The sequence below is a fragment of the Trifolium pratense genome, linkage group LG2 (genome assembly GCF_020283565.1).
Source record: "Trifolium pratense cultivar HEN17-A07 linkage group LG2, ARS_RC_1.1, whole genome shotgun sequence".
NCBI classification, from domain to species: domain Eukaryota; kingdom Viridiplantae; phylum Streptophyta; class Magnoliopsida; order Fabales; family Fabaceae; genus Trifolium; species Trifolium pratense.
The window spans coordinates 9,045,157-9,065,784 of NC_060060.1; the positions used below are offsets into that span (position 1 = coordinate 9,045,157).

General features: G+C 30.8%; 1 protein-coding gene across 2 annotated transcripts; it reads left to right on the forward strand.

The window, feature by feature from the left end:
* The first annotated feature begins 4,141 nt into the window (after positions 1 to 4,141).
* Positions 4,142 to 8,902, forward strand: LOC123905775 (S-type anion channel SLAH2). 2 transcript variants are annotated; one of them, XM_045955498.1, is made up of 6 exons: positions 4,142 to 4,349; positions 5,223 to 5,373; positions 6,039 to 6,554; positions 6,981 to 7,751; positions 8,162 to 8,193; positions 8,299 to 8,902. In XM_045955498.1, exons 2-6 carry the CDS (start codon positions 5,233 to 5,235, stop codon positions 8,684 to 8,686), a joined length of 1,848 nt encoding a protein of 615 aa, XP_045811454.1. In that variant the 5' UTR covers positions 4,142 to 4,349; positions 5,223 to 5,232; the 3' UTR covers positions 8,687 to 8,902. The 2 variants fall into 2 exon arrangements, with proteins under 2 accessions (XP_045811454.1, XP_045811455.1); XM_045955499.1 differs by lacking the exon at positions 4,142 to 4,349 and adding an exon at positions 4,652 to 4,800.
* Positions 8,903 to 20,628: the final 11,726 nt, after the last annotated feature.

Sequence of the window (20,628 nt, forward strand, 5' to 3'; positions counted from 1 at the left end):
TCTTAAGATTTTAGCGTTGATAGTTGAGGTAATACTCTGGAGCTATCAGAACGTTGAGGTAATACTCTGGAGCGTTCACAAATCAAAATTCGAAAGAATCATAGACGGTCGTAGTGGACTGATAACAAAGACGAAAGTCATCAATTCAAGATCAAATTCAAGAATATCAAATCAGGTATAAACATGTTTATGTTAAATTTATTTAACATCTTTCAATACTATGGAATATCAAAAGTTCTGTTTAAATAATGTTCAAATACATATTTCAAAGATCAATATGACTGAAGTATCATATTTCGAAGAAACATCTAGCTATCACACAGATGTTATCTGTGATAATAAAATAGAAAGTGCAGAATTATCTTTAACTGCAGAAGAAAATTTCAAAAGAAAATATAACATGTTCAAAAATATTTTCTCAAGAAAAAATATTCTGAAATTTGGAATAATGACAGGAGAAGAAGCAATTCCCATTGATTCTACTCATGGAAATATAGTTATATCTACTATAGATACAACTCAACTTAAAGAAAGAATTAAAACTTTTTCAGAAAATGAAAGATCTAAAATTGGTTATATTCATATATCGACCATTCAAATTTTAATTAAAAGTACTTTTATGAAAGGTATTAATTCACCTCTAGAAATAGCTTTAAAAGACTCTAGAATTCTAGACACAGATCAAGCAACAATTGCAAAAGGAAATTGCAATCTAAAATATGGTAAAATTAAATTTGATATAAATTTACAAATTGGTTTATCCCTAAAAGATAAAGATCTTGATAGATCTATAGTTTTTCATTATAAAATGAAAAACAAAAATTTTATGAAAAAAGGTAATCACCCCTTTACCATTTACTATAGAATTAACTATGCTTTGAGTAATTCACATCATAGTATAGAATTCAAAGGAAAAGACACAATTCATATTGACGAATTGTTTGCACCTATAGTAACTCTAAAATCACCTATATTCAGAAGCCTAGCAAGGAATAGTTGTTCTTTGATAGAAGCTGACAGAGATCTGTTTGAGGAAACAGAAGACAAATCGTTATTTAGAAGCAAAAGCCTTAGAATAACACCACCCAAAAAAGATTTTTATATCTCAGAACAAAAAGAACTAAGTAAGCTACATAGTTCAATAGAAGGACTATCCTTACAGGTCCAAAATTTAGATAGAAAAATCTAAGAGATGCCTGGAGCAACTTGGGCATACCTTTTAGAATTAGAGTTAGGAGAATACCAAAAAACTCTAAAAATGATTCTAGAAAGAGACCCCACACATATCTACGGATTCTATGATGTGGTTAAGTATAATATAGAGCGCCTTGAAGGCACTATAGAATGGGCATCACAAACCCAAACATATGATGAAGACGACGTTAGAAGTTTTCAAAAATGTCTCCAAAGAGACTTAAATCTCTCAAGGATTCAAAAGACCCTCGAAAGATTACCTTCCGCAAATGCAGCTACCTCTGCCGAAAACTCTGGTATCAGAGCGTAACATCCATCCAAGGGTTAAAAATAAAAAGAAAAATCTTTTTAAAAACAGTTTGGTCAAGAACCGATTTAAAAGAAAATCTTTTAAAAACGGTTTTGTCAAGAACCAATTTAAAAGAACATGACTTTGTGAAACTGCAGGAATTTGTAACAGCAGTGAATCTTGATCCACTAAATACGGACAATGAAACCATGCTAATCCTTTGACTTTAACAGCTGGTGTTGTACTTCAAATTTAGCTAACATTTCAATCACATAACAATTTACAACATATAGTGAATTAGGTTAGCGACACAAAATAATCTATAAATTTATGAGTTGTATATGATTAGTATAATCTATAAATTTTAGAAGTTGGTGCATGCGTGTATGGTAAACCAAATAGTGATGACTCAGTCTAGGAAACTTTGATTTTGTTGGTCTTGGTTGGTTCTTTGCTGGTGGAGTACTCCTTATACTATTCTTATTGAGGTAGGTCGAGTACCTCTTATACGTTTTTTTATCTATATCGATCTTTGTTGTTAAGAAAAATAAAAGGTGGCTGAAGAAATGTTATTATCGATCTTTGTTGTTATTGAGGTATAATTCTCATAAAAAATGTTTTTATATCAATAGTAACTATCTGATTCTCAATGAAGGTCCTTTAATTTAAAATTTGACTACAAAATAAGTAAAACTTGACTAAAAATTATTCCCATCAATCGGAAGATTATCTATTAGAAGTGTTTGTTGTGTAGAGTGTATTGGTAACACTCATCTCAATTAATACACACTATGTTTCATATTTGGTGTCAACTTTGTTTTTGCTTTTTACTAACCATGTTATTGTGTGTATACACTAAACTATGTCGACGATAATTAATTTTTGTTAGAGAACCTGTAAAACTCATATATTTAAGTCTGGTTCGATCACCATAATTGCGATCAGGAGAATGTTGAAATCACTTAATGACATAACTGACTATGTAATTAGATTAAGGTCCACTCCAATTTATGTCTATTTAGATATTTTTTTATTTTTATGAATGTCTATTTAGCTTTATGTCTATTTTATATTAGATTAGGCACCATTACATTTATTGTCAAATAAAGATTAATAATACTTATTCAATAGTTTTAAAGTCATTTTGAAGTTTTAAAGTCATTTAAGTTAACACAGCTTCTTACTTGTCAGTTGTCACCTCAATATCATCATATATGATCCGCTCTTTTTCTTTTTTTTGAATCAACGCCGTATATATGATGCTTTGTCTCATTGGACTCAAACTCAATTGAAATGACCTGTACTCTTTTGTTTTTATCCTCATTTTTTATAAACTTTTTAATTGAAATTAAAATAGGAGAATGTTAACTTGTGCCCTTAAGGCACATGTTAAGGAAGCAAAAATAGAAATTATTAAATGCTAATTTGTACATTTTAACTTTTAAAACATTAAATTTCTTATATCATTAAATATTGAATTTCTATTTTGGTATATCTTAACATGTGCCCTTAGGGCACATGTTAACAAGATCCGTTAAAATAAACACGTTCTTAAAAGTAAGCATGCTTTTAAGGACAATGGAAAAACATTCCTTAAAATAAACAAATTAATTAATATGAATTCACTAAATATAATTACAACTTACAAGTGACATAACTATTTTTTTTATTCAGGCATAAGTATTTTTTAATAAAATTGGCCTAAATTTTTTTTAGGTCTTATTGACATAAGTGTTTGCTTTCAAAGGATTTTTTTTTTTTTGAAGAAACTAAATTAGCCCACCTAAATTGGTGTCAGAGAGAATCGAAACTCAGACCTCAAGAAGAGCATACTCCCAGATCCCAAGCCAATATCAATGCACCAACCCAAGTGAGTTGCTTTCAAAGGATTTTACCAATAAATTCTCTATTTATCGACTTTCTTTTATAAATATATAGTATAATTTTGTAAAAGAATTTGCCATCTCCTTTTAATAAGACCAAATTTGTTCGCCATATAAAACACTTTCTTGCCCATCACACAATCACCACCAAAAACTTACGAAGATAATTGTAAGTTCCTGAATTTGAACACATATTAATGTGTCTAACCTAACAATATCGATAATTGTCAAGTGAGCATGGCCATACGGACTTTTTATTTTTATAGATACAAAATTTTTAGCTCCATTTTTTTAGATAGACGAAATGACATAGGCATTATAAACTCACACATATAAGTGGAGGAGTCGGGGTTCGAATGCTGCTGATAACGTTAACTTACCAATTTCGGCAATTTTTTGTTAAATGAGCTAGGACTTGTGGACAGTTTTCAACTCTATTTTAGAGATAACTAATCTCTATTGAGAAACTTGTGAAGCACTCAAGGTAAGTTTTCTTCTTAAGGTGAATTAATGGAATGTCCGTATTTCGAACGTCAATCCCTACATATATAATGTGATGTCCCTACAAACCGAGCTATCCTCACGAGACATTATTATTGTTGTTGTTATTATTATTATTATTATTATTATTATTTTAGTTGTTAAAGAAAAAACATTTTCAAACCATATATGAATTAATTTAGAAGCAGCCAGCATGATAATCTAAAATTGGTGCTTTCAAACGTAACGGCTGCAAAGTACACTTGGCCAGCCTATCATTTCCAGCTTACACTATAAATAGTCATTTCACTAATTTTATGACTCCAAAACCATATTCAGTTTTCATTCCCTTTTTTCAAACTTTATAATTTCTCTCCTCAATTTCATATTTTTAAATTCTCTCCTTTTGATTATTGTACCAACATCAGCTTGAGTTTTCTTCATCCAGAGAGAGTTCTACAATCAGTCCTCTCTCTGGAAAATCAAAAAACAAAAACCTCAAGGTTTGTTTTCTTGTTTCTTTATTTCTTTATTTATTTTTTTGTTAATTTTTTTTTTTTGTTAATTCTCTTCACATTAGAATATGCATATTTTTGTAATTATATTGTGATTTCTTAATCCAAATATTGATGATTGATTTGATTTGATTTGATTTTCATGTCTTAAATGATGATGGGCCCTTCATATCTTCATGTGGATTCATTACCATAAGAAAATAATATTGAATATTGATAGTTATGATTAGTATATATTGCATTTATGACTTTCACCAAAATTATCAAATGTTGCCTATTTTTATGGAGATTATTTTCTGGACTGAAATTTTACATATTTTGAAGAAAATAAAATCTGGGAAGAGTAAAAGGAATAAACTTTTTCAGTTTTTTTTATTAGTTTTTCTTAATTTTCTTAAACTACTCTCATATCTCAGAGCTGAGCAACCGAACTATCTTCGTGAGTTCTTTTTCTGTTTTTGTTAGTTACTTAACATGAACTTTTCATGAAACGTGAAGAATTTGTTAATTATGATTCATAATTTATCAAGAAATTTTTCACTAATTTTTGACTATTTATATATATTTAACAATGCCCCTTTAGTTTTGTTCCATAGGAAGTGGTTACTAAAGACAGGGCAATGTTTGTTTTTGTCAAAAGTGAAAATATTTTGTGTCAGAATTATTATTGTAATTAGTTTGTAACACATCTTAATTTTCTTTTTGTATCAGGATTTAGCAACCCTTTTAATCTTTAATCAACATATTAATCATATTTATGTGATGTGATTGTTTGTAATGATGATTCTACTCAATTTCTTGATTAGTGATTAAATTGTAACTAAACTTTTTTTTAAAATTTTAATTTTTATGTTTTTTCAGTTGTAGCAACATGGAAAATCACATAGCTCTTGAAATCATAGAAGAACAATCCTCACCTGATAAAACTCCACCACTACTTAAGTTTATATCATCACATGAACTTGATTGTTTTGATTCATTTCACTCTCAATTTCCAAGCCCAACTGCCAAAGTAAGACTCTCTTTTTACTACTTTTATTGCATTTAAGATTCCTTTTTGTGTTTATGATTTGGTTACGATTTCGTAGAGATTATGGAAATAACTTATGACATGTTCATTTTTTAGCTTATTTTCTTAAGTTATACATAATAGTTCATAAAACGTGTTAGGATCCCCTACAACTGCTTTATAACGCAGACAGTTGTAGAGGATTCAGACACAACTTATGACCCTGTTTGGATTGACTTATTTGAGCATATCTACCGTCATAAGCACTTGTGAGACAGTTTGAAAGAACTCATGAAAACAACTTATGACATGCCCAAAAGTTGTTTTCAGCTTATTTTCATAATCTCTAACAAATAGCTTATGGAAACATTTTATACCTTATGCGAAAAACAATCTAACTTTACTTATTTGTTTTATTATAGAAAATAGCTTATAAATAAGTTCTTGTCAAGATAAGAACTTATGCTATAAGCTGCAAATTAAACTGCATCCAAACAGGGTCATATCTTTCATAAAAGTTGTTTGACTTTATTTTATCTTTTCTTATAGAAAAAATAGCTTATACATATGAATTTCTATAATAAGTGCTTATGATATAAGTGTTTAATTAAGTTGTTTATCCTCGTGATATAACTAAAATCAAACTTTTTTAATCATGTTTTGTATAGGAACCTGAAGCAACTTCACCTTCAAGCAACCAAGATGAACCATTAGTCATCAATCATCAAAGAAAGCCTTCTGTTTCCATAAGCATGCCACTTTCTGCTGAAGAAGTTCTATTTCAAACAATGCACAATGACAAGAAAGTTTTCTTTAGTGGCGACAATATTATCATCAACGATAGTGTTCCGCTTGAAAAACCAAATTCCAAGCCTCCAAAACATCCGAAATGTTACTCGCAACCAATGCCAAAGGGATTTGTTTATCCAAATGGTTCTCAAACTCAAAAGTTTAATAATCATCACAATCAACCTGGAATCAAGATGTTCCGAGATAAGAGATTTGACTCGTTTAAAACATGGTCCGGTGGACTTGAGAGACAGTTAACGATTCTGCGCGGTAAAGAACCTGCTGGAAATGCACAAGATGGTCACACCCCTTCAAGGACTAGGAGTATTGATAAGGCTTTACCTGTTGATAGGTATTTTGATGCATTGGAAGGTCCAGAATTAGAAACTCTTAGGGTAAGTCATTTTATTACATTCTTCTACCAAATTATATAATGTTATAAATTATATATCCATCATACCATATATTATAGACATTGCATATTTTAGAAATCCATAATTAGAATATATTTTCTTAAGATTACTACCCAATACGCATGTCTTCAGTCAAATCTGAGTCGCTGGATTAATATAACCTTTGGAAAAAGTCTTGATATCTTTTTGCAATGAGATTAATCTAACGACTGAGATTTTGCTGGACAAACAGAAGGGACGGTAGAGGATCGAATTGCCTGTATTCAAATCCCCTTCTAGCCTTATTAATCATGAGTCGAGTTAAATCGATCACTTAAGGGGAAGCCTATTATCTAAGAATTTCATGAGTATGACTGCATTTTTATTCATTGATGATTGTAAAATATTTTGTTTTTGCATTTCCATCAGGCATCAGAAGAGATAATGCTTCCTCACGACAAGCAATGGCCGTTTCTTCTTCGGTTTCCCATTTCATCGTTTGGTATATGCCTCGGAGTTAGCAGCCAAGCAATCCTTTGGAAAACACTAGCCACATCACCTACCACTCAATTTCTTAACATACCTCCTGAAATAAACCTAGTCTTATGGTACATTGCAACAATACTTGTCGCATCCGTTTTCACAGTCTATATCCTCAAACTGCTTCTCTACTTTGAAGCAGTTCGTCGCGAATACTACCATCCAATCCGTGTAAACTTCTTCTTCGCACCGTGGATAGCTCTCTTGTTTTTAGCCCTCGGCGTTCCTCCATCCGTTGCCGAAAACCTTCATCATTCACTATGGTACATTCTAATGTTTCCAATATTTGTTCTCGAGCTTAAGATTTACGGACAATGGATGTCCGGTGGACAAAGGAGGTTATCAAAAGTGGCAAACCCTTCGAATCATTTATCAATCGTTGGAAATTTTGTGGGAGCGTTACTCGGTGCATCTATGGGACTAGTAGAAGGACCTATTTTCTTCTTTGCTGTTGGACTTGCTCATTACATTGTGTTATTTGTGACACTTTATCAAAGGCTTCCAACTAATGAGACACTACCTAAAGAGTTACATCCAGTGTTCTTTCTTTTTGTTGCAGCACCTAGTGTTGCTTCAATGGCTTGGGCTAAGATGCAAGGTTCCTTTGATTATGGCTCAAGGATTGCATATTTCATTGCCTTGTTCCTTTATTTCTCATTGGTAAGTTTTATGGTCACACTGTTATTTGAAATATTAAGTAACATTAAATCTCATTGGTATAGCTTTAATATGCAATATAAAGCAATACCTTCCCGTGAGAATGGCATTATGTTGTACTACTAACACTAGCTGTACAGCCTGTACTAGAGTAGTTTAGTAGCGCCTTTTGAATCAAATAGGCGAGCCCTTTCTGAATCCGAAAGGCGAACATCCCGTTAGCTTAGTTGATAAGGAACATTGCATAATATATACAGGGGCTGAAGTTCGAACACCGGACACCCCACTTATTCACCTTTAAGGTGGAAATTTTAGTCACTAGACTACCTGACAATAGAAAGAAAAAAAAAGCAATACTTTATTGATTTTCATTATTTATGAAATTTACTCACTAGTTTTATATGCATTTACAGGCTGTGAGGATCAATTTCTTCAGAGGATTCAAGTAAGTTACATTAAATCTCTCCTGTCTCTAATATTGGTTAATTAATTTGTCTATACTATTGAAATTTGTTTTTCAAAAATTAATTTTTGTTATAAATTTTTACAGATTCTCTCTTGCATGGTGGGCCTATACTTTTCCAATGACTGGAGCTGCAATTGCAACCATAAGATACTCAAATCAAGTACCAAATATTGTCACTAAATCATTGTGTATTGCATTGGCTCTCATCTCCACAGTCACAGTGATGGCTCTTCTTGTATCAACAATATTGCATGCATTTGTCTTTAGAGACCTTTTCCCTAATGACATTGCTATTGCCATAAGTGATAGGAAGAGAAAGACACATTGGTTAGGGTTTAGATATGGAAGCCAAGACTCTAAAGAGATTGAAAATTACTTGAAGTTTGTGAACACTGATGATAGTAATTTGGAGGATTCCACCACACAACCGGTCTCAAGTGGCACCGGCACAGATCATAGTTCGCCAAATTAAGAAAATTCGGCTAACGGTTTTAAAAAGGGTTTTTGATGTCTTGGCATTAGATATCTATTTTGTGTGATATTTGTTAGTAGGGTTTTAAAACAGTCCACGACGATCTGGAGTGCGACATCAATGTTTTTGTCGTAGCATTTGATGATCTATTCTCTGTGATATCAAGGATCGTTATGTGACTTCGAATGATAATGTGATTTTAAATGTTTGTTGGTATGAATAGTCTTTTTAAAAGAAAAAAAATAAAACATTATGAGTAATTTGCATGTAATAATGTTAAGTAATCAAGCATGTGAGGAAACAAAGTAGGAAATAGTGGATTTTATTGTTCCAATGACCATGTGTTGTAGTAAGTAGAATATGAATGTTTGTGTAGGATGAGTAGATTTTTGTAGAAACATTTCTCACCTAATTTATAAAATCAGTGAGATGTTAATTATATTTTAGTAAATGATCTCTATCATTGAGGCAAAAGAAATAGCTAGTCGTGTCCTTTGCATATCGAACTAGATCTATTTTTTATGATAAATAAATAAATCAATTTATTAATAACATTTTTTTTTCACCACCAGTATTTGGTTCATTAGATCGCCAAATCTGATTCGAAGTTAGTTCTGACATCAAGTGATTTCAATCTCTTCTCGATCCCAAATAACATTCTAGCTAAACACTATTACTCTATTAGTGATCATTCTGCTCATATTTTATGAAGGATTTGAGAGGCTGTCTAATCATGTGCTCTAACTAGATAACATAGTAACTAAAGTGTTAGTCCCTACGTTCCAAATTTTTGGTCCTTTTAAGTTTTTAGTTTTGTTTAGAATTTTGATTCTTTTAAGAAACTAAAGGATAATTGATAATATTTTAACATTTGTATCCTTACAAAAACTAAAGCTTTCAATAAATTAATTATCTCTTTCTTAGTAAAGTAATGATAAAAATGACTTAACTTATCAATCATTATTATTTCTTAATCCATGTGCAAAACTCTAAAATGATCAAAGTTTTGAGACAGAGGGAGTAAGATATATGATGTGTGAATTAAAGTCTCACATTAATTGGAAGAATTGAGGTTAAACAACATATAAGTGAAAGGATAAAAAATTCAATGTCTAACGGTTTTTTATCAAGATGTGGTGTCAAAAGTCAATTGTGTATTAATCGAATCCAATAAGACTCCCTCTCAAAGCTCAACAGATGCACCAATACACAAATATCCATCAACCTCAACATGCTTTTGAGCTTGTCACTCAAAAAGCTTAGACTCCAAGGATAGGAAACACAAAATTTTCCCAAGAATTTTCCCAAGAATTTTCTTACAAATTCTATATCCTTTGGAGCATTCCTTTTATATGCAAAATCCGCAAAAAAATCCTCAAGTATTTATGTGGATTATTTTCCGCAGGATATTCTACAGGCAAAACAATATATTTCTAGTAGCGATAGGAAAAATACTTCATTTGTTTTTTATAAGCAAATAATGAATTATAAGGAGTATAAGGGGTACTCAACCCTTACGATTCAGAAAAATCACTTTAGATGCAATGAAAGCAATTTAAAGGATTGTTACACCAATCAACGAAAGCTAAATTAACATTGCTTCCTATTCGGCCTATAAACCAAAAACCAAGAAAAATAAACAATTTGTCTACTAAAGAGGATACATTGAGACAATCTCCACTAAAAATAATGTTATTACATGGATGCCAAATACTCCACATCGTCGCCAACCAAATTATATGACGAATTTGATATTGTAAAGCGATTTATAATTTGAGATAACGTTGACTTATAATTTGAAAGAGATGGAGTATCTTTTATTATAACTTTTATCACTCTTTATCATACCTCTAACTTTTCCCATTTCTATCTCTTTTCACCCTTATTTTCTAAATGTAGAAGAACTAATGTTGGGAGAATATAAAAGTGCATACTCTTAATAGAAATGCTAAATGGAATCCCACTCCATATGCCCGCTTCCTTGCACTCACTTCACATTAATAATGTATTCCCTTGATGGTGGATTCTTAGACTACTAGATCAAAATTAAGGTTAAATGCTGAAAAATAAAGGGCAGGAATTTAAAATTGAGAAAATAAATTCATATAATCAAACAACTACCGGACTTAATACTAATGTCACCTTGGCCACTTGCAGGAATTACAATAAAATTAAACTACTACTGCCAAAAAGGCTTACTACAATAAAACATTCCAAGTTAAATTCAAATAATTTCTTTTGGTGCCCTAAGTGCTTCCTAGGCGTCCTTCTAATTTCCATTTTTACTATTTTATTACTTAAGTAATAGACGTTATAAAAATGATAAATTTGACATCCCTTACAATTTTTTAAGTAGCGGATTTAGTTCTCTACTTAAGTAGTAGACGTGTAAAATCTTGAAATTGTAAGTAGAGAACAATGTAAAATCCTGAAAATTTCAAGATTTTACACGTCCGCTACTTTAGTAGAGAACTATAGGAGGTGTCAAATTTTTCATTTTTATAGCGTCCGCTACTTAAGTAGTGGAAGAGTAAAAATATAATTAGAAAGGCACTCGAAAAAACACGTAGGACATGAAAATAAATTTTCTTAAATTAATTCATTGGAAAATAAAAACCTTAGTCCAAAAAACTTGAAATTTTCTCATCCCACCCACTCACTTTCTCTTCTACCCCTTAGCAATTCGGAAAAGTTTTCCGAATTTTTTATAGTATAAATTTTACACTAAAAAAACAATTCCGAACGTATTTTTCAAAAAAAAATTTGCACGCTAGAGAAATATGCGAGAAAGTGAGTGGATGGGATGAGAAAATTTCAAAAAGCTTCACAATTTTTCTCTTTGGGCTTAGTAGAGTCCAGCTTGCTAAATCCCTTCTCTATTTATACCCATTTCATAACAGAAGAATGCAGAAGAGTAAAACCAAGAGTTAAAAGAAAAAGAAAAATTAAGCAGTATGAGACGTGTAAAGCAAGGTCACGGCAAACAAGACAGAATCTGTAAAAATAAATAAATTAAAAAAAGAGCACAAAATGTCACGGCAAACAAGACAGAATCTGTAAAGCAAGGTCATAGAATTGTGCTAGGGCAGTAATAGCATTAATTTGAACATTTATCCGTAGGGCAAAAATTTCACAAATCTTCCTATGCAAAGCTGCATGTTCAAGCATAATCTTTATTCCTTCCGGACACAATTATAAGCAACAAATTATTTTTTAGGTTCATTGAAAAAGTAATGTATCTGATTAATAATATAGATCAAATACATTATTTTTTCAATAAATCTAAAAAATGTTTTCTTACTTATAATTGTGTCCGGAGAAATTATCTTATTGGGAATAATGTTCAAGTTGAGACTATATTTGCATTAGCTCTATCCGCAGGACCCATTTTTGAGATGCTTTATTTTACATGTTTTTCAACTGCATAAGTCATAGTGCATACGCAACCATGCATAAATACCCCAGATTGCTTAGCGCGCCCCCCAGTTTGTTTAATGCGCCCCCCATATTGCTTAGCGCGTCCCCAAATTGCTTATCGCCCCCCCAGTTTACTTAACGCGCCCCCAAATTGCTTAGCACACCCATCAAATTGTTTTGTGCGCTCCCCAAATTGCTAAGCGCACCACCACCCACAACATAAATAACACAAAATCATTCCACAAGTAGAATGGTTTTGGATTACAACTCTCTAAAACCATTCGACAGTAAAAATTGTTTTGGCATTATAAGTACATCTAATGTGAAATCATTCCACAACAAAAATGGTTTTGGGGGGCGCGTGAGAAAATTTGGGGAGGGGTGCGTGAGAAAAAACTGGGGGCGCTCAAGAAAATCTGGGGTGCGCTAAGTATATGAGGGGGAACTAAGCAATTTTGGGGGTGCGTTAAGTAATTTTCATTATTTATGCATGGTGCATAAGGAAAAAGCTTATGCACCATAACCACTCTCTTTTTCAACTATCTAAATGTTGGAGGAACTGGTTGGATCAGATTTTGAGCTATATTGGAGAAGGCCAGAGAAGCTTTTTTTCTGCTACTATACTGTTTTGTTTTTATATATATTTTTATATAATTATTTATGATATATTTTGAATTTATTTTGATTTAGATCAGTTTAAATCTTATACTACGTTTATTGAAAGTCTTTAATTTATTTTTAAATTTTTGGTACAAAACCTTGATTACCAATGTGCACTATAGGCAATTTTTGAATTTTTTTTTTTCATGCCACAAACAATGATAGTAGGTTTTACATGATAGTGATTTCGTAATTTTTTTTTAATGACAAATATATATATATATATATATATATAAGGAGGGAGTAATACTAGAAGAACGCATGAACAAGAACCCTGACTAAGTAGAGGTCACCCTGTGTCCAGTGATTTCGTAACTAAATTTTGCAACGAGATAACTAGCTAGTGATTTCACTTTTTATTACAAGTTTTTGTAACTAGTTTTATTTTTCCCAATGGTACACTCCAAAACAATGCAATTATGATTTTTGTAATCTTAGCAAGAGCCATAGAAGTAGGATCACTATCATATATTCATATCATGCAACCATTATTTCTAAGATAATGGTCCCAACAACCTAAACTAGTGTAGAAACAAGAGAAATGATTATACTACATATATATTTTGTGTTTTACTTACCTCAAATTATAAAATCCAATAAGCTAGCTAGCTAAGAAGACAAGAAAGAAATAGAAAGATGAGTTATCAAACATTGGCATTTCTCCTAGCACATCTTGTCTAGGTTCCCTTCTCAATCATGTTTGCATGTGATGAATTTTTTAGCTTTTAGCTAGCCATATCTTTTAAGTTAACCACTTTCAATGGCTAACATTGGACCAACTTCATTTTGGGTTAGATTCCATATAGGAAATGATTTACACTTGAGCTTAAAGATCCATCACAAATTGGGCCCCATAGCTCTTGGGACCATTTATAAATAATTGTCAAAAAAAAAACAATTTAATTAAGCGACATCATGGTTTAAAATTGAGGTCTGATAATTTTTTTAAAACGGTTAATGCTAATATTATTAGAATCGTTATTATATCTTGTACCAAAAAAAAAAAAGGATCGTTATTTTATCATATTGAGAGAGGGAGTCAAATTATCGATCTTTTTATCTATCGACTTTTTAACTCCTCACCTCATCCACCAAACCGGTATCCCTACCACAACTGTAATTTAATAATACTTGACAAACTTCCGATATAATAAAATCTTTAAGGTGAAGTTAAGCAAATAGGAATACCTAAAACATAGACCTTTTCAAATGTCATCAACTTAATTATAGAAATTAAAGTGTCATAATTTGAAACAATCCAAAATCATGCACATTTTTTAACTAAGGAGTTACTGCTTTTTAACGTATAGTGATTTTTCAGTACTAGTTTCTAAGTATTCAAAGAGGAAGTATCTTCCTTTTATGGTGACAAACTTGAGTTACATACCGACATAATGATGTGCTTAAGTAGAAGTTGCTTGTCTTTTGGGGTGACCTAAAATTGCATTATGATTGTAATTAGGGGTGTGCAAAATAACCGATTACATGGTCAAATCCACAATCACATCCAGATCCGATCTTAAAAATCCGGATAATTCTAAAGTGGTATTTAACCAATCCATTTACATCTGGTTGGTTATCCATATATGAAAACCGGTTATTTAACCGGATGTCCATATCCAAAACCAATTTTTAGTGTGCTTTTTTTTTTTTTTTTTTTGGACCAATTTCCTTATTGTTAATGACAACAACCTCAAATTCAATTTTTTTCACAAAATTGGAACAATTTTTAGATTCATGATTTCTATAAAATTTACAATCAACAAATTGATAAATAACAGGGGGAGAGAAACAGAGAGAAAGAGCGTGAGAGAACAGTGGTCGAAACGCGCCGACAGACATGCCGGAGTTGCGGCTGTAAACTTCCATCCCTTTCTTATTGTTCAATTTGCAATCATGTACAAAACATAGATCTAAAAAACTAGAGAGGGAGAGAGAAGGAGAAACACACAAGCAGTGAGTGAGTGAGTGAGTGAGTGAGTGAGAGAGAGAGAGAGAGCATAACAGTGGAGGTGAAACCACACTAAAAGAGATGAACGCCGCTGCACGGCGTTGTTACGGCGGCACCACCGTGATCTCCCTTCTTTCTTTCTTCGTTACTTACTTGGTTTCTATTTTTTCATCAATTTTCTTTATAATAAGTTTTGTATATAATTTTCAGTTTATTATTTTTATACAGTATATGGCCATTATTATTTATTTTTATTTATATGTATTTTTTTTAAAAAAAAACATAGAGATTTAATTAAGAAAAAAAAAATGAAAGAGAAGGGACACGATTTTATTTTTGAGGCAGCGACACAAAATCTACATGTAAAGAAAAAAATGGAAAGATATAGAGTACGGAAGGCTATTTTTATTTTTTTCAAAAAAATTGGTCTTTTCCGTAAAAAAAATAAAATTGGTCTTTAAATTTGGATCTGAGAAATAATTGGTTTTAAACAAAAAAAAAAAAACTATATTTAAAACCAAATTTAAAAAATGATTGGTTTTAAACCAAATTTGATAAATAATCAAGTTATAATCGGATTTATAAATTAACCGGTTATATAACCACGACCATATTTATAACTGGTTTGGTAACCAATTTTAAATAAAATGTGGATTTGATTATGGATCTTAATCCAAATAAATGGTTTATAAATGGATATGGTTTGGTTTTGGATAAAAACCGACCATGCACATCCCTAATTGTAATGTTAGAATATTTGTTCCTAGCTATATCATAACATTAGATGGCAACTACGAGTAATATATTGGCAGTATGTGCTACTATAAATTCATGAGGAAGCTAGCAAAACAATATGATGTAATATTGCTAATTAATCCTAAAATCACCACCTTTTCTTCAATTTAGTCGGTGTAATTAAAATATTTGAGAAATTTTCATATAATTTAAAGATTAAATTGACGAATTTCATACAATATACTTTAATTTATGGACACTTATTATATATTTGTCAGGCATGAAAATGATCGATGATTATAGGTGTAAACATATTTGAAACTTAGAAAGTATATGATCGACCAAACAGATACATTGATTGAAATAATTAACGATATATATGATATATATAATCTCAGTAGTATTATCTCTCTGTATGATATTTCTTTCTGAATCAATTGTTAGGAATATATATTTAAACAAACACAATCTTTTTTTATACTTAAAACAATATTAATTGTTGAACGGCTTTAATATTGTATGAGTCCTTGTAGATACGAAAAATTAGAAATACTTATTTTTGATACGTAAAACTATACTTATCACCAATCAAATACATAGAAGATTTTAGAGTTCAAATAACACTTACGAATATATTTATATTTACTTCTCTTTAAAGATATTAGCAAAATTTAAATATGAAAACTCCCAAATCTAGCACTGCTCTTTTTAGATCAAACCCTTAGAGTTATAAGAAAAAAATTTCTTTCACCCCAACAATCATACTTTCACCCGTACAAATAATTATTTTTTTCAAATTTTATCCTTTTTAGCATTTAAATTCACCATAAATTTTTTTTCCAAAACATAAAAGTTTGTTGGTAGTCAAAATTTCAAACAAGAATACTTTAAAAAAGAGATCTGATATGTAACAATCCATAACAAGATGAACATTGATACCGGAAAACTTTGAGAAAGAAATCGAAAATCATGGACCATTAGCCGCGGCTAAACCGTGGCTAAATTGCAAATATGGAAAAATCTAGAGAGATTTCTCTGAATTGAAATTCCTGCAATTCAAAATGAGGCTATTGTTTAATCTTTTTTATTGTTGCTCTCGCTTTTTTGGCGTAGTCAATTAAGTACGTGATTCACGGAAACTCCTTAACATAGAGTAAAATTTCTCCACCTTCATCTTTTTTTCTTCTTCTTCTTCTTTCTCGTGAACTCCAATTCTAACCTCTTTCTTGTTTTCGTTTTCCATATATGAAAAAGAAACATAAATAGTATATGGAATTTGGTTTGATAGATAAATACGATGAAATAGTATAGTGTTGTAAAACGGTTTACTGACTTTTAAGCTGAGTCGCGTACTAGGTCGCTTTCTTTAACATGTGCGAATTAAGGGACACACTAAAAGAAATTTAAATTCAAAAATTTCTTTTTCTTAGTATTAAAAAATTAATATATCACCCAAGCCCGGCCCGAACCGAGCCGGACGGACGGCGGCGGCGCGCGTGATATTCGACATTGTGTGTGGTCTCCCTTTCTTACAAAGTGGGTACCCCAAGGGCACACCCTTGGGTTTCCACCTTGTGGTATATAAACACTACCAAGTAGTGTGATTTTTCCAATGTGAGACTCAAAGAGCCTTTTTTTCAATTCACACTACACATGGTTCCAAAAAATGTTTTACTACAATACCAAGTTTCCTTTAATTCTTCATCATGTTCCAACATATAGTGGGTGTGGTGTTTAAGGTTTGTGATGTGAGGGAGGCTTCTCTTCAAATCTAGAAATCCAGATTTTGCTTCTCTTCAAAGTTTTTCGGTAGCATTCCATCTCATGGATTGTTACATATTGGATCTATTTTTTTTAATTGTTCTGGTTTGAAATTTTGACCACTAAAAAACAAAATTGTTCCAAAAAAAATTGTAGGAGTGAAGTGAAATGATAAAAAAAGTTAAAATCAGAAAAAATAATTATATGTAAGGATAAAGGTATAATTGTTGGGGTGGAAAAAAAATTCCGAATTATAATTATAATAGCTTGTCGTTACATATAACCTATAATTTACTGTTCCATGACCATTAAGTTACAAATGTGTTATTAGATTGGTTGAAGTTAAACAAGGTATATATCACTTGTGTCAGTTGTGTGTGCAAGAGTGTTACGATAACACATGCTCGTTAATTTTAGTTCACTCAAACAACGCTTGTTTGAGCACCCATTATTTGAAATGTCGAATGAACATTAGGGATCCGTTTGAATTAGCTTATTTTTTAACTTATGCAAATGGTTTATGCATTTTTTATGAATTATTATAAGTTTATCAAGTTAGTTTATGATAAAATAGCTTATAAAAATATAATTTTTATTAGTGTGAACTTGTAAAATAGCATAAAATTTAAATTATATCGTATAAGCTGTTTGCATATGCTCAAAAATAAGTTAATTCAAACGGGGCCTAGATAACGTTTATGTAAGTTAGTGTTTTTCAAAATGTATTGCGTTTCTACTCCCTCCGTCCCAAAATGAGTGAGTCATTTTGACTATATACACTATTCACATATCTTACTTTGACTCTATTTTTCTACTAATAAATAAAAACAAATATTAGCATATAAGATATGGAGAATGTTAACTTGTGCCCTTAAGGGCACATGTTAAGAAGATAAATGTGGAAAAAATTTATTGAACTTGTGATGTATTCAATTATTTAAACATTAAATTATTTGTATCATTAAATGCTATATTTCTATTTTTAGGTAGCTTAACATGTGCCCTTAGGGCACAAGTTAACATAACCCATAAGATATTGTTAGATTCATCTCGGTGAGTATTTTCATAATATCATATTTTTATAATTTTTACTATTATACAATTTAAAATATTAACGGTCAAAGTTATGTATTGGCTTGTGTGACGCAGTCAACTGCTCACTCATTGTGGGATGGAGGGAGTATCATCTTTCCCTGTAAGATAAATATAGAAAGATAATTTTCCATGTAAGATCAATTTCGCATTATTGGAATGCTGTACTCTTCTCTTATGAATTTAATATATATGAATCGTCAGTGTAAAGTTATTTTACACATGCATCCAATAATATATTGACACATCATGTTTGATATTTAAAAACACATGATGTGTCACATTCATTAAATGATGTGACAATGCATCATTGGATGTATGTGTAAAGAATTTTTACACCGACAGTGCACAACAATTAAACTTTTCTCTTATATTGTAAAAATGTTTCTTTCAATATATATTAACAAAATTGTACTTTAATTTTACTTTTTCAAATTTCAAGGCAAAGCTTGAAATAATGTCTCACAAACAGGGACCGATCTAAAAAAAAAAAATTTTGTGGCCAAAATTTACTAGCATTAAAATATTTAATTGACAATTTTGAATTTAAGCATGAAAAATATACTCTATTTGTCTTAAATCTTTGGTTATTTTAGAATTTCGCATATAGATTAAGAAATAATAAATATTGAAATTTTATGTTATTTTTACTCTTACTTTTTATTTTAAAAAAAAATAATTCATTTAATAGATGTTTATATAGTTTTTACAAGGGAAAAAAAGGGGAAAATATCAATAACTGTACTTTGATTTTTTAAAATAACTAAAATTTTGAGACAAAAATAAAAAATTAGGGACAAAGGGAATATTAAAAGTTTAGTATTTTCTTCACTATATATTTAACATTAAAATTATGCAAGTGGAAATTTACAACACTAAATAATTGTACTTTTCTTTTATTTATCATTTTTTAATATGAAATGTATTTAAATATGACGTTTTAAAATAAAAGTAATGAAAATTATGACTTAGAAATCAAATATTTTGTGTTCTTTTTTTCTAGATGGACTTTTTTTTAATCATAGATACGAAATAATCATTCAAAAATACAAGTTTTCTTAACAGTACAGTGTTCGAAGTTCGAACTCCGACTCATAAATAATATTTGCGACGTCTCAACCAATTGAGTTAAGCTCACGGGACCAAATATATTTAACTATATATATATATATAGGGGTTTTCTAACTTAGACCCTAGTTAGGTCTAAGTTAGCAAGGTGCACCTTTTGAGTTGGACAAAAATACCCATTTTTTTTTTTGAAACAATAGAGCAACTGGGGCATGTATGTAATTTGCATCATAAAAATACCATTTTTTTTTTTTGAAACAATAGAACAACTATTACATTTTTTAAATTTCTTCCAAATTTCGACCTCATTTTACGTGCGAATCGAACGCCGATTTCAAAAACTAATACCGGAAAACTTTGTAAAATTGAAAAACGATCAAAATCCATATAAGGAACGTCGAGTTTCGTTGAGTATTGAGGGAGATCGAACCGGGTCAAAAACCGGGTCGCACGACCCGTTTCTGCATAAAACGGGTGGGAGGGACGATGAACAGTGCGCGTCGCCAAGCCCACTCTCACCGGCGGCGCGTGGGGGCGCGTGCGGCCTCAGGGAGGCTCTATTTTTTTTTTTATTTTTTCATAATAAAATAGTAGATAATATTCTGAAAATTTTGGTATATTGTATGAAATTTTTGGAGACCCGAAACTATTTTTAGTTAATTAAATGAGTAAAAAGGTAATTAAAAATATTATAATTCCATAAAAAATTTCCAAAATTTTATGTAAAGTACTATGAATTATTTAGAACCCTCTTGTGTACCTCACTCTCCCTAGTTCAAGTCATGAAATTATTTTCACAAATTCCGCTGATTATTTAAAACCATTTAACAAATAATAATAATAATTTCATAGATTTGTACTCTGAAACCAATTGTTTTTTTATTTGTTTCTAATAAAATATTAGATAATATTCTGGAACTTTTGGTATATTTTATGAAATTTTTTGAGACCTGAAACTATTTTTCGTTAATTAAATGAGATAAAACGGTAATTAAAAACTATTGTTTGCTTCTGAAACCATTTAGCTGGAAGAATGGTTTCAGAGAGTTATACTGTGAAACCATTCTAGCAGTAAAATGGTTTCAGAAGCAAACAATTAAAAATCAACTCCCCTGAAACCATTCTATCAGTGAAATGGTTTCAAAGTACAACGCTCTGAAACCATTGTACCAGCTAAATGGTTTCAGAATGGTTTCAGAAGCAAACAATTAAGAAATTACTCACTGAAACCATTCTACCAGTAAAATGGTTTCAGAGA